Source organism: Primulina eburnea, chromosome 11 (genome assembly GCF_022965805.1).
Source record: "Primulina eburnea isolate SZY01 chromosome 11, ASM2296580v1, whole genome shotgun sequence".
NCBI lineage: Eukaryota > Viridiplantae > Streptophyta > Magnoliopsida > Lamiales > Gesneriaceae > Primulina > Primulina eburnea.
Genome location: NC_133111.1, coordinates 18,582,365 through 18,594,024, shown reverse-complemented (window position 1 = coordinate 18,594,024; position 11,660 = coordinate 18,582,365). Strand labels below are relative to the sequence as shown.

The 11,660-nt window shown below is 37.4% G+C and overlaps 1 protein-coding gene across 1 annotated transcript; it reads right to left on the bottom strand.

Annotated features, from left to right (window-relative positions):
• Positions 1 to 2,762: 2,762 nt before the first annotated feature.
• Positions 2,763 to 3,248, bottom strand: LOC140805444 (uncharacterized). The gene is made up of 2 exons (XM_073161715.1): positions 3,079 to 3,248; positions 2,763 to 2,985 (listed from the first exon to the last, which is right to left on the bottom strand). Exons 1-2 carry the CDS (start codon positions 3,246 to 3,248, stop codon positions 2,763 to 2,765), a joined length of 393 nt encoding a protein of 130 aa, XP_073017816.1.
• Between the last annotated feature and the right edge of the window lie 8,412 nt (positions 3,249 to 11,660).

Here is an 11,660-nt window from a genome sequence, read left to right as displayed (position 1 = left end):
CAAGCAAAGGAGCCGAGGTCTCATCAGAAGTCCAAACACGTATTGAGAAAGTACCACATCCTCAGAGAGATCGTGGAAAGAGGAGATGTCATGATTGACAAAGTCGGCTCCGCAGATAATGTTGCTGATCCGCTCACTAAGCCTTTACCTGGACCATTGTTTGAGAAGCATCGCGAATCGATGGGTTTGAAGCATATGGGTAGTTGGCTCTAGTGCAAGTGGAAGATTGTTAGAGTAGGTGCCCGTCGAGCCAAGTGTTGGCCGAGGGTTCATGATTAAACTCTATGTATAAACAGTCTTTATTTTAATAATATTTGAATTTATCATTTTGGCACTTCTTTATCTGTATACCCATGCTAGTTGCATAGATAAAGCCCTTGAATATACAAATAGTAGAAATAATATGATATGCTCATATGATGAGTATCATGAAACTCATATTTGTAATACTGTATATTCTAAACGGTTCCTAGTCGATTCAGCCGCCACTAAGAAGGATATAGGCCGCTCGAGTTAGAGACTAGTATCTGCGATGTGAGTACCATGTTTCATTGGTAGGGGACATTGTGATGTCCGAACATGCAGATAGGTGCTCCTTGTAGAGAGTGCACTGAACAACCCTCCATAAAAGGACTTTCCAAGTGGTTCTCACTTATCGAGTGGAAAAGTCCTAGTTTATGGTTGTACACCATTAGTCCTTATGACCCGGGACAACATTGAGACTCTATGTGCTAGAATTACACTTTGACTTGTTTACCGACTCTCATGGGGTCATCAGGTGGCAAGGTTGGGTGTTCTGTCGAAACACATAGGAGTCGATGCATTGTAGTCGGGGATTCACCGCTTACATTCGGGTATAGATATCCTATGTGTTCTCATGTATGTGTAGGTTGAAATCTCTGATCAGAGTATGGTGGTAATTATGAAAGGGGTTTCTTAGATTACACCATCGATGCAACTACAACATGACACATAGTATCGATTCATTGACAACTCTCGATAAACCAATGGTTGTCGAATCGGTCGGGATATATGAGTTGAAGGGACCGTACTGTACGCTAACCATAATTGAATGGTTCTTGCAGGCACTATCATTTGATACCTATGGAATCATGTAAGCGATGCTGCTAGGCGTTTAACATGATTGGTTGGGTACTATCAGACTTGAGTTCTGACGTTCTTGTTATCAAGGAGTTGATAAGTAAGAATGGAGCAATTGGGGTATGCTTGTATAAGGACATGTTTAGTCCGAATCACATGGAGATGTGAACCCACGGCTAGTTGTATCAATGAACCATTGAGGGCCACACAAGTGCTAGCTTTCTAGATCCCGTTGAGAAGTTAAAATAGTTCAATGTGTTGAACGGATTATAAATGAGTTTATAAGCGTAATGAAAAATAGAAGTATGACTTCTATGAGAGAAAAGATCATGCCTTCGCTAATAGCCCTTTGGCTACAATATCGGCCAGCAACTGAATTTCAAGCTTAAGTTCTTTCTTTGGATCGGAAACCTTGATTTTCCTTCCATCGGGAGAGAGGAGGGTTTGCATATCTTCAACGTTGCTTTGACCTCAGCAAGATGTGCCAATTCATCAGAAGGCAATAAGAATAACTCTCCAAAAGAATCTTCAGAAATGGTCAACAACTGACCATTGACAGTAGAAACGATGTTTCCATCAGAAGTTATCTTTCTAGTGGAGTAGAAGTCTTGAAGTTCTTTTGGGTAAACCTCTTGTGAAGATTGCCCCAAAAACGTCCTTAGTCCAGCTGTTTCGAGCTTCAGAAATATGTTTTTGACATCGGCTTCTCCAACTGATAGGACTGATCCAAAGTTGATAGCCATAGCATTCAACATATGAGCGGGAATTTGATTTTCCATTTGAAGTGAATGATTTCATGCGAAAACGAAATCTTGAATTTGCTGTTGCTCTGAGAATTTTTAGTAAGCGTAAGAGAGAAGAACTGGAATGGAGCGGGTAAAGTACTAATGTACGTGAATGTTTGAATTATTGGATATGTGTCAGTCCAGGAAAATTCTGAATAAAAGACATGTGTACGTGTCTTAACCACGTAATAATATTGACCTATGATCCTTGAATCGAATATTTACCTTACGACACCAAACTTACGTAACTTAGCTATTTAAAAGTACATCCCAAATAAATATTGTTGCTAATCTTAAATTTCGAGTAACACTAATCCATAAAACCCCAAAATATATAATATCGATATTCTGCTTAGATAATAAAACCTTCCTAGCATCAAACACTTGCTTAAACTATTTCCTTCCCAATTACATTGTAGTTGAGGCTAAGATACTTAAACCTTCCTCGTTGAAACGAATGTCACACTTTGACATATCCTCAACACTTAATTCATTCTAACGTATAAAGATTAATAAATTTCTCTCTGTTAATGATGGAATAATTCTAATAAATCAACTTCACTTATAACCCACAGAATTGAATCATCATATAAAGATTTTAGATTTCTTACTCTATAAAAAAATCTTAATATTCGACCATTGATAATCTATGTTGAATACAACTAATTACTTTTTGTTTTTATTTCACCCAATATCCCCGTACAATCACCTATTTCATAAACTTGAAATTAAAAATTACACAACCCAAGTAGTCTTAGATAACCTAATTCCAGTACTCATATCCACTTAATCCTGTTTCTTAATGACTTACAAAGATTCCTCAAGACAAGGTGCCTGATAGGGCCTCTTGCCATGCCTATCGACCTCAATGTCCCTCTAGTCCTGCCCTGCCGCAAAGGCTCTTGACACAACAACTGTATAAGTCGTAAGACCATCAACTCGAACAACACGACGCAAGATCGGCCGCAACCTATCCATAAAATTCCTCATCTTCTCCCAGGTATCATTTGCCATCAGGGGCACAAAGTGACACCCCCTCTCAAACTTCCCGACGAAGTCTGCCACACTGCTGTCTCCCTGTCGCAGCGACATGAACTTCCTGGTCAGGTGAGAGCGTACTTATTCAGTGAAGTACTCGGAGTAGAAAACCTCCTTGAACTCATTCCACGTCAGTGTTTGTAAGTTCACTGACACTGACACGCTTTCCCACCAAAGCCTTGCGTCTTCAGTCAAAAATAAGGTGTCACATCTATCTTTGTCAGCATCCTGCAGCTCCATAAATGCAAAGATTACCTCGATGGAATTAATCCATCCTTCCGCTATCATCGGTTCAATAGTTCCCGAGAACTCTTTCGGATCCATCCTCTTAAACCTCTCATAGACTGCCTCCGATCTGGGCCTCGTCTCTGTGTTTACTGCAGTCTGGTTCCCCGCAAACTGTGCGAAGAACTTGGTCATCCCTGCAAGCATCTGAGCCTGCATATCTGGGGGTGGACGAGGAGGAGTCACTCTCTCCCCATCCTGGGCTTCCCTATTATCATCGCCTGCTTCACGCACAATCTTACGTCTAGGAGGCATACTGTTATAACATTTACCCAACACGTAACCCAACATGCATTAACATAATACTAATATCATAATGTGAACGTAGTTTGAACTTAAAACATGCACATGCTGAAATCATGACTTGATGCTTATTACATGAAATAATTTAAAACCTTAAAACTTAGAGACTTGAGGTGTGACTTTGTGAGCTTCTCGCAACTGGCAGCAAGCATAACCCTTTACAAGAACACCACTCTGATACCAACTGTAACGTACCGTACTCTTTGCTACTTAAAATTTGCGGAAAATTTAAAAATTCTCTTAAATGAGTAGTCAAACTTTAAATTCGATAAAGTAAACCGTACGTCTCAAAAGTAGATACAACAAAGATCTAAAAATAAAGTTTGACAAAAGTATTTGTTTAAAATCTCATAACCAGTAGCGTGAAATCAGAGTATTACACATTTCATAAATACTTAAAAACTTGGGCGGTCCTCGGGACTAGCCTCCTGCTCAGTCCAAGCCTGCTTCTTGGTCCCCACCCCTAGTCTCCTCAAAATCATCCTCACCTGCATCGATCAAGTCTAGTGAGTCTAAACACTCAAGACGTATAAACTGGAAGTAACGAGTAATACATAATAAAACCACATGCAACTTCAAAATAGAGAATACATACTTGAAACTTGAACTCGCCATTAAACTTGAACATACATATATAACATAGACGTGCCATAACGTGAAACTTCACTTAAACATTCTTGCATACTTGTACATACTTGAACATACATAAACTTCATAATTTTGCATAGAGACATGTTTCAAAGCAAGTGACCCATAACATAAATCGCCTGATAAGAATAAACCACAGTACTAGGCTGACAGGGAAGATCCACTGCCACATACATGAGATCCTCATTCACGCTTTAACGGGTGGATTGGTCCCTGTTCATGCTTTAACGCTTTCCAATCCTGATCTAAACCCGTTCATGCTTTAACGGGGTGGATTGGTCCTTGGTCATGCTTTACCCCTTTCCAATCCCATACATAAATTGGTCATAAGACATTTAGCATACCTCAAAAACTTGAAAAATTTTCATTGCACCTCGAACATACTTACTTGGCGTTGTGGGATTCGTTGGATTTTTCTTGGGGCCACTGCTGCACATGCTAACATGAATTTCAACACTTAACTTGCATAACTTAGACGTAGGTATTCGTGCTCACCATCGGAATAAATTAATTAGATTATGACATTCTAGATCGTTCAGGACTTTACTTCATTTAATCGCACTAACCATGACATCAAACCCCGAAAAACACTTTAAGATGACGTGTGAACATTTCCCAACCATAAAAGACATGAATTCACTATTTGAATTTGAAAAAAAAGTGGAAGCCAAACACTTGGACAGAAGGAGTGGCGCTCGGGCAAAAAGAAATTACCGCTCGGGCACCGCGCTAACAAATAATAATTTCTCGACAGTGAGGGTTGCGCTCGGGTGGTATAATTTTACCGCTCGGGCGCCGATTTTTCTGAAGCTCTACTCTCGAAAATAATGAGTGGCGCTCGGGTGGTAAGAAATTACCGCTCGGGCGCCGAGTGCACTGTGCTCTTAATAACCTTAACCAAAAATACTATTCGTGAACCAATCCATCGAGACTCATCGTAGGACACTATGACACTGACTCGGCTCCTTAAAACATCCCAAATGTTCCCAAGGAAATTACGCGCCACTCGCCACACAATAAAACTCATAAACTCAAATTTTGACACCAAAATAGTTTTCACGACCACTCGTTCTCCCACGTGCCTAACGAAGCAAAACAATACGTCAATGACCATCCCAACATCAATAACGACATACCTAAACGCAGAAGCGATCACCTGTCAATCCCCAATGAAGCCTGCAACCAATAAACTTCAAGAACACATGAACATCATAATTTTCAGAAAACGTAGTTTGAGCAGTCCCACGAAAAACATCATAACTTACTCAATTGTTATCCAAATATTTTGAATTTTATATCAAATCGAAGGTATCGAAACGTTATACGTTTTTTATGTTGAAAGTTTTCTCAAAATCACGATCGAAAAATCCCAGTTTTAAAAGAATAGTAAATTTCGAGTTTTAGATCTAAAAACGTTCAAAATGCGATCTAAAATATTTCTACTCAAACTTTACACATCACACATGTATTTTTACGCATAAAAACAACGCAACACATACTATGACAAGATCGATGCGGAAAAATAGATTATATGTGCCTTTTGATATTTAAATCTCATGATACGGCGAGATCGAAGCAGAGATAGAGTGAGGCTTGATCCGGGACGAACGTGGCACTATCTTCTTGCAATAAAAATCACCGAAATTTGCTAGAAATTCAAAAGGGAGGGGCGGCTGCGCTAAGGTGGAGGAACCCTATGTTTTTGCACTCAAAAAATATAAAAGATCTGAAAATAAATTGTGTAGGTGTGTGTTGTGTTTTTGGTGTGTGTAAAAACGTGTAGGTGTGTGTGAGTGTGTGAAACATGTGTGTGTGTGTGTTTTAAGTTAGGAGTAATTAGTGCTAATTTAACTAATTAAAATGCTAACAAAAGTTAACTCACACTAATTTTAAACAACTCCTCAATTAACAATAAATACACACTAATTTTCTAAAATTCTCCTTTTTAACAAATAGAATGCACAAAGCCAACTTTAGAAGTTTCAAAATTATAAACTAATTTAAGATTTAAAATGCTAAACTAAATAAATTATTTAAAATGCCACATACTCAATTTAAAATAAATCACCGTGTTTTAAAATTGTCAAACTCGTCGCCGGTATCCTTCCCCTCGATCCCGCATCGAGTAATCGCCTAAAACATGAACTCAAGGAACGTTTTAACGTGCATCACAAAATCATAATTAATATAAAATAATACATTTAAATAAATCATGCATGGCTAAATCAATTGAATTAAAATAAATCAATTAAATAATTGCATGGGTTTTACGTGTACTGAATTTTGGGCTCTACAGTTCGCGTACGGGTGAAGATATCCTATGTGATCTGAAGAGTTAATAGTGCAAGGAGTTTTTATCCAGAGAAAGAAATGTGCTTTTATGGAAAGATGTTTTCCTATTTGCACATATCATGACTCTATTAGTACTCAAGAATAAATCACATCATTATTAAATTCATATGCAACTCTCGAACTACCAATAGTTGAAGATTTGATCAGGATATATGTGTTGAAGGGACCATATTGTATGCTAACCATGACTAAAAGTTTTTGCAGGCACTAACAATGATACCTAGGGATCATGGGCCTATGCTACTAGACGCTCTTACCATAATCCGATGGGTGCAAACAGAAATGAATTCTGACATTTTTTATCAAGGAGTTGATAAAAAGAATGGGGTTAACTAAGGTAAACCTGAATAAGAATAAATTTTATTCTGAATCACAAGGAGATGTGAACCAACAGCTAGCTGTATCCCTTAACTATTGTAGGCCACACAAGGAATTTTGGGACTATAGTTGATGGAGATGAAACATGAAGCTTATAAAGGAGTTTATGAGTTGATTCAATAGGATGCAAGAAATGGATATTAAGATGGTTGCTAAATAAGTAAAGAGAGTGGAACTGTCTGTTTTAGTAAAAGAATTTACAAATCTGTCAGCTGTCAAATATGGTAAGTTCCAAATTTGGTAAATGAAAAATTTGATCTTCGAAATTTCAATTTTCATTATGTGAATTAGATTTGTATCTTTGGTACTCGGATAGTCGATCGGGGAAACAATGTCGTAGCCTTTTTTAAAACTGTTGTAACTGAGGGTGTTGTTGAAAGTCCGTTCAACGACAACGGTTTTTACCCGTTGTGGTAGGTAGAATTTGAAAACCGTCGCAAATAAAATTTGCGACGGTTTACAAAACCGTCGCTAAAATTAGCGACAGTCATCATATAAAGAGTGTCGCGAATTTTAGCGACGGTCTTTAATCATGATTTCCGTCGCTAAGTTGTTTCGAAAAAAAAAATTTCTTTTAATGATTTAATAAATCTAAAAAAAACTAACAATCGAAACTAAAATCGTGTAAAATAGAAAAATTTTAAGTGTTGTGAAGTAGTAAAATCTTTTAAGAGAGATAAATTTTAAAGGTTATGAAGTAGTGAGAAATATTTTATGAATTAGTAAAAAAAATTTTAAGTGTTATGAAGTAGTGAGAAAAATTTTAAGTGTTGTTTGAAGTGATAAAATTGTTTAAAAGAGAAAAATTTTAAATGTTATGAAGTAATGAAAAAAATTTTAAGTGTTGTGTGAAGATATAAAATTTTGTAAGAGAAAAAAAATTTAAGTGTTACGGAGGAAAATGGACAGAAAATAGAGATCTTTATAGAGAATTTGCACGGTATTTGGTTAAACCGTCGCTAATTTCAAATTAGCGACCATTTTTATGAATTCGTCGCTAACTGTTGCGAGGGTTTTAGACAAACCGTCGCTAAATGTAGCGGCGGTTTTAAAAACCCGTCGTATGTTTTGATTATGCGACGGTTTGGATATAAACCGTCGCTCAAGGTATCGACGGTTTATCTAAAACCGTGGCAGTACTTAGCGACGGATTTAGAAAAGCCGTAGCTAAATATGGCAACATTTTCCAAAGCCGTTGTTGTTTGTAAAAAAAAACCACGCGAATCGACAACTGTTTTTTAAAACCGTTGTCGATTGGCCAAAAAAACACGCTAATAGACAACGGTTTAAAAAAACTGTTGTCGTTTGTCAAAAACACACGCTAATGGACAACATTTTTTTAAAACCGTTGTCGATTGTCCAAAAAAACAAGGTAAAAGACAACAGTTCATAGAACCGTTGTCTTTTGCCCTAAAAAATGCTGAACGACAACGGTTTAAGAAAAACGTTGTCGTTGACACCCTAAAAGACAACGGTTTTTACAAAACCGTTGTCAAAACGAATCTACGACAACGGTTTTCACTAAAACCGTTGTTAAAAACTATACGACAACCGTTATTCAAAAAACCGTTCTCGTAGGTGCGTTGTCGTTGGGCGTTTTTCTTGTAGTGGAGTTAGTTTTTAAATTAAATAATGATTATTTAATTTAATATACATATACATGTATATATTTTATATAGTGTTATAAAATATGTATATATGATAATATTATAATGCATTATTAAAGGTTGATAAATATATTATATATTAATTATATGGGAGTTTAAATATGATGAAATTATTAGAGTCCTTGTGTGAGAGAAACTCCTAATTAGATTGAGAGCCTCACTCTATATATACACCACTATGACTCATAATTACTAACCTAATTTTTGCACACAAAAGTAGAAAATTCCCTTCATTCCTTGATAAAAAAACCTCGGCCACCTTGAGATTTTCAACGTAAAATTTCGGCGATCTTGTTCTTTCAATCATTGCCGCGCTGCTGTCTCCGGATTTTGGAAATTCGGATACTATAATCTCAACACACAAATTGATTGCAATTTCTAGTGCAATCCAAACGAGGAACAAAGCTTTTGATTGTGGACCTAATTAGGCGATCAAATTGGAAGAGTTGTTCGTAGAGATTTGCGAGAAGGACTATCCCCGCGTAATATCCGGAATAGTTTGGAGTATTGCGTTTGTAACGCAAAGGTATAAATCTAAACGTCCTATGAATGTTTCCAAACACACGACACCCAAGAAAAAAAATTAAACTTCCGCTGCATCTTGGGTTCGAGAACACGAACCCTAGATGTATTAATTAAATTTTGTTGAGTGGCGGTGCATCTAGGCACTTATCCTGGAGGTCCTAGGTTCAAGTGTTGGGGAAGGCGAAAGAAACCACTTTCCAGGAGTGGGATATTCTGTGAGTGGCGGTGCATGGGCATGGGCCAAGGCCCATGCTGGACCATCCTAACGACCCATGACCAGTAGTGGTGCGTGTGTATGGGCCGAGGCCTTTGTTGGTTCAGCCTAATGGCCCATGATTGTTACATTCAACATGAACCATCGGCCAACACTTGGCTCGACGAGCACCTACTCTAACAGAACACATGCTTGCAAGATAGGCTTTGTCACATGAGTGTGGTGTACATATGATTGAGCTTATTGAGAAGGTGGTGGGCCTTGAATAGGTGATTCCTAACGAGTTATTTCATGAAATCAATTTGTTGTAGTTATCTTCCTCCTTTGACAGTTTTATGCTGAACTTCAATTTGAATAAGATAGATGATAGCCTTGAACAGCTAGTCAATACGTCTATTGTGGGGACACAAACATAATTCATCTTCTTAAATCATCTTTGGGATTAATTGGATCAATTAGTTGATATGGGTCTAATTTTTTTTTTATACAAAGTGTGCAACATATGGTAATCAATCTTATTTCATTTACAAGATTAAAAGCAATATCTACATCAAGATCCATAGTACAAGTCTTGTACAAAATAAAACCATAACATACTAGTGTTTTTTAACTACAAGTCAAGTGTTGAACAACAGCTCTACTTCTATGTCCGGATCTCCACTCTAATCTTGATCTCTCATCCTCTTCTCGACCCTGATCCTGTCCCACCTGTTGTCATGCACACATACAAACACAACAACAGCCGGATAACTCCGGTGAGAAATATACTCCCAGTATAAACAACGTATACATGCGATCATATAAACATATATAAAAGCATAGAACAGTTATCAATAACATGTATCATAATATGAAAGACATGAATCGATATAAAACTGTAAATCAAACTCTTTGACTCTTAAATCTCTGGCTCGACTCTTCTCTAGTGTAGGGATCCCAGTTCGCGGATGTTGGCACATTATATCGAATCTCTGTAATAGGAGTCGATCTACTCCTAAGCACATCGATATAAAACAAACATTCAGTGTCTTCGCACCTCTGCCAAAGACTTGCCACCTCTGCCAAAGACTCGTTCTCGATATCTATCTTCTATTTTCTGCTTTTCTATAAATCAATAGAAATAGCATTCACATTCCAAGAATACAAAGGTATTAAAACAATAACATGCAAGTATGTGGTTTTGGGAAACTCAAGTCGTATCTAACTCGAGTCGTATCTCCTGGTTTAACATTGATTTATACCTCTCTTTTTGTCGATCTGACGAAGTCGAAGTCTTGAATTCGAAGCTGTCAATACTCAATCTGGCAAAGACATTCGAAATATACAATGTCAACATATACCCCAATCAATACCATATATAATCAGAACTCAATCTAATTCTGTATCAACACCATAACATCGCAATCTCGATATATCACGATAATACAATCTCAATAGACATCAATCTCGATATCTCATAATCAATCAATAACACAATCTGATACATAATCTATATAATCCCAATCAATTATAATCTGAAAATCATAACAATTGTATACAGTGTCCGTTCTTCAATCTGGTATCAATTCTACAATATCTAATATCTCAAGAACATATCATAGAAATCTAATCATGATTCCTCCAACATATAAATTTTGAACCATGCTAGAAATCAATAAAACTTATGTCTTTCTGAAGCCTTGGACAAGAGAAACACGGAAATAAAGTCGGATTGAAATTCTGATGGTTGGATCTTGCAAAATCGAAATTCTAAAATTCAAGGGTACTTGAAGCTTTTCTCTAGAACTTGTCTCATTTTCTTGCTGAAATTTTGAAGGAAATGAAGAATGTTTCATATTATCTTGCATGGCAAATACATGTGGCTTCATCTTTGTACTGGTCTCTGCACAACAAAATCCTCTGCTCGCGCATATGCGCGCCCTGGCCCCACGCATATGCGCGAGACCTACTGTCTCGGCACTTGGCAATGTCACATGCTCGTGCATATGCGCGCCATATCTAGCGCATATCCGCGAGGTCTTCTGCCATGCTTGTGCATATACGCGCCTCTTCTCGCTGCATATGCGCGAGGTGTTTTGTCCTCGCACATAATACATGTCTTCCTATTGGCTTTCTCGGTCTTTTCCCTCTATAACCACATCAATTTATCAATTAATGATTTATGATTACAGTAATATAATCTAGGGCATTACATTTATGACTTATGAGACCACCATAAAGCAGAGAAATGTTGCTTTCTAGTGTGCCTTTCGTCAGGGATGAAAAATGGCCCACATGATAAGGGAAAGAAATTTTCGGCCTGTTACGCGAAAACAAACCCAAAAAGAAGCAAGCTCCAAAAGACACTCAAAGGGCCCAAATGGC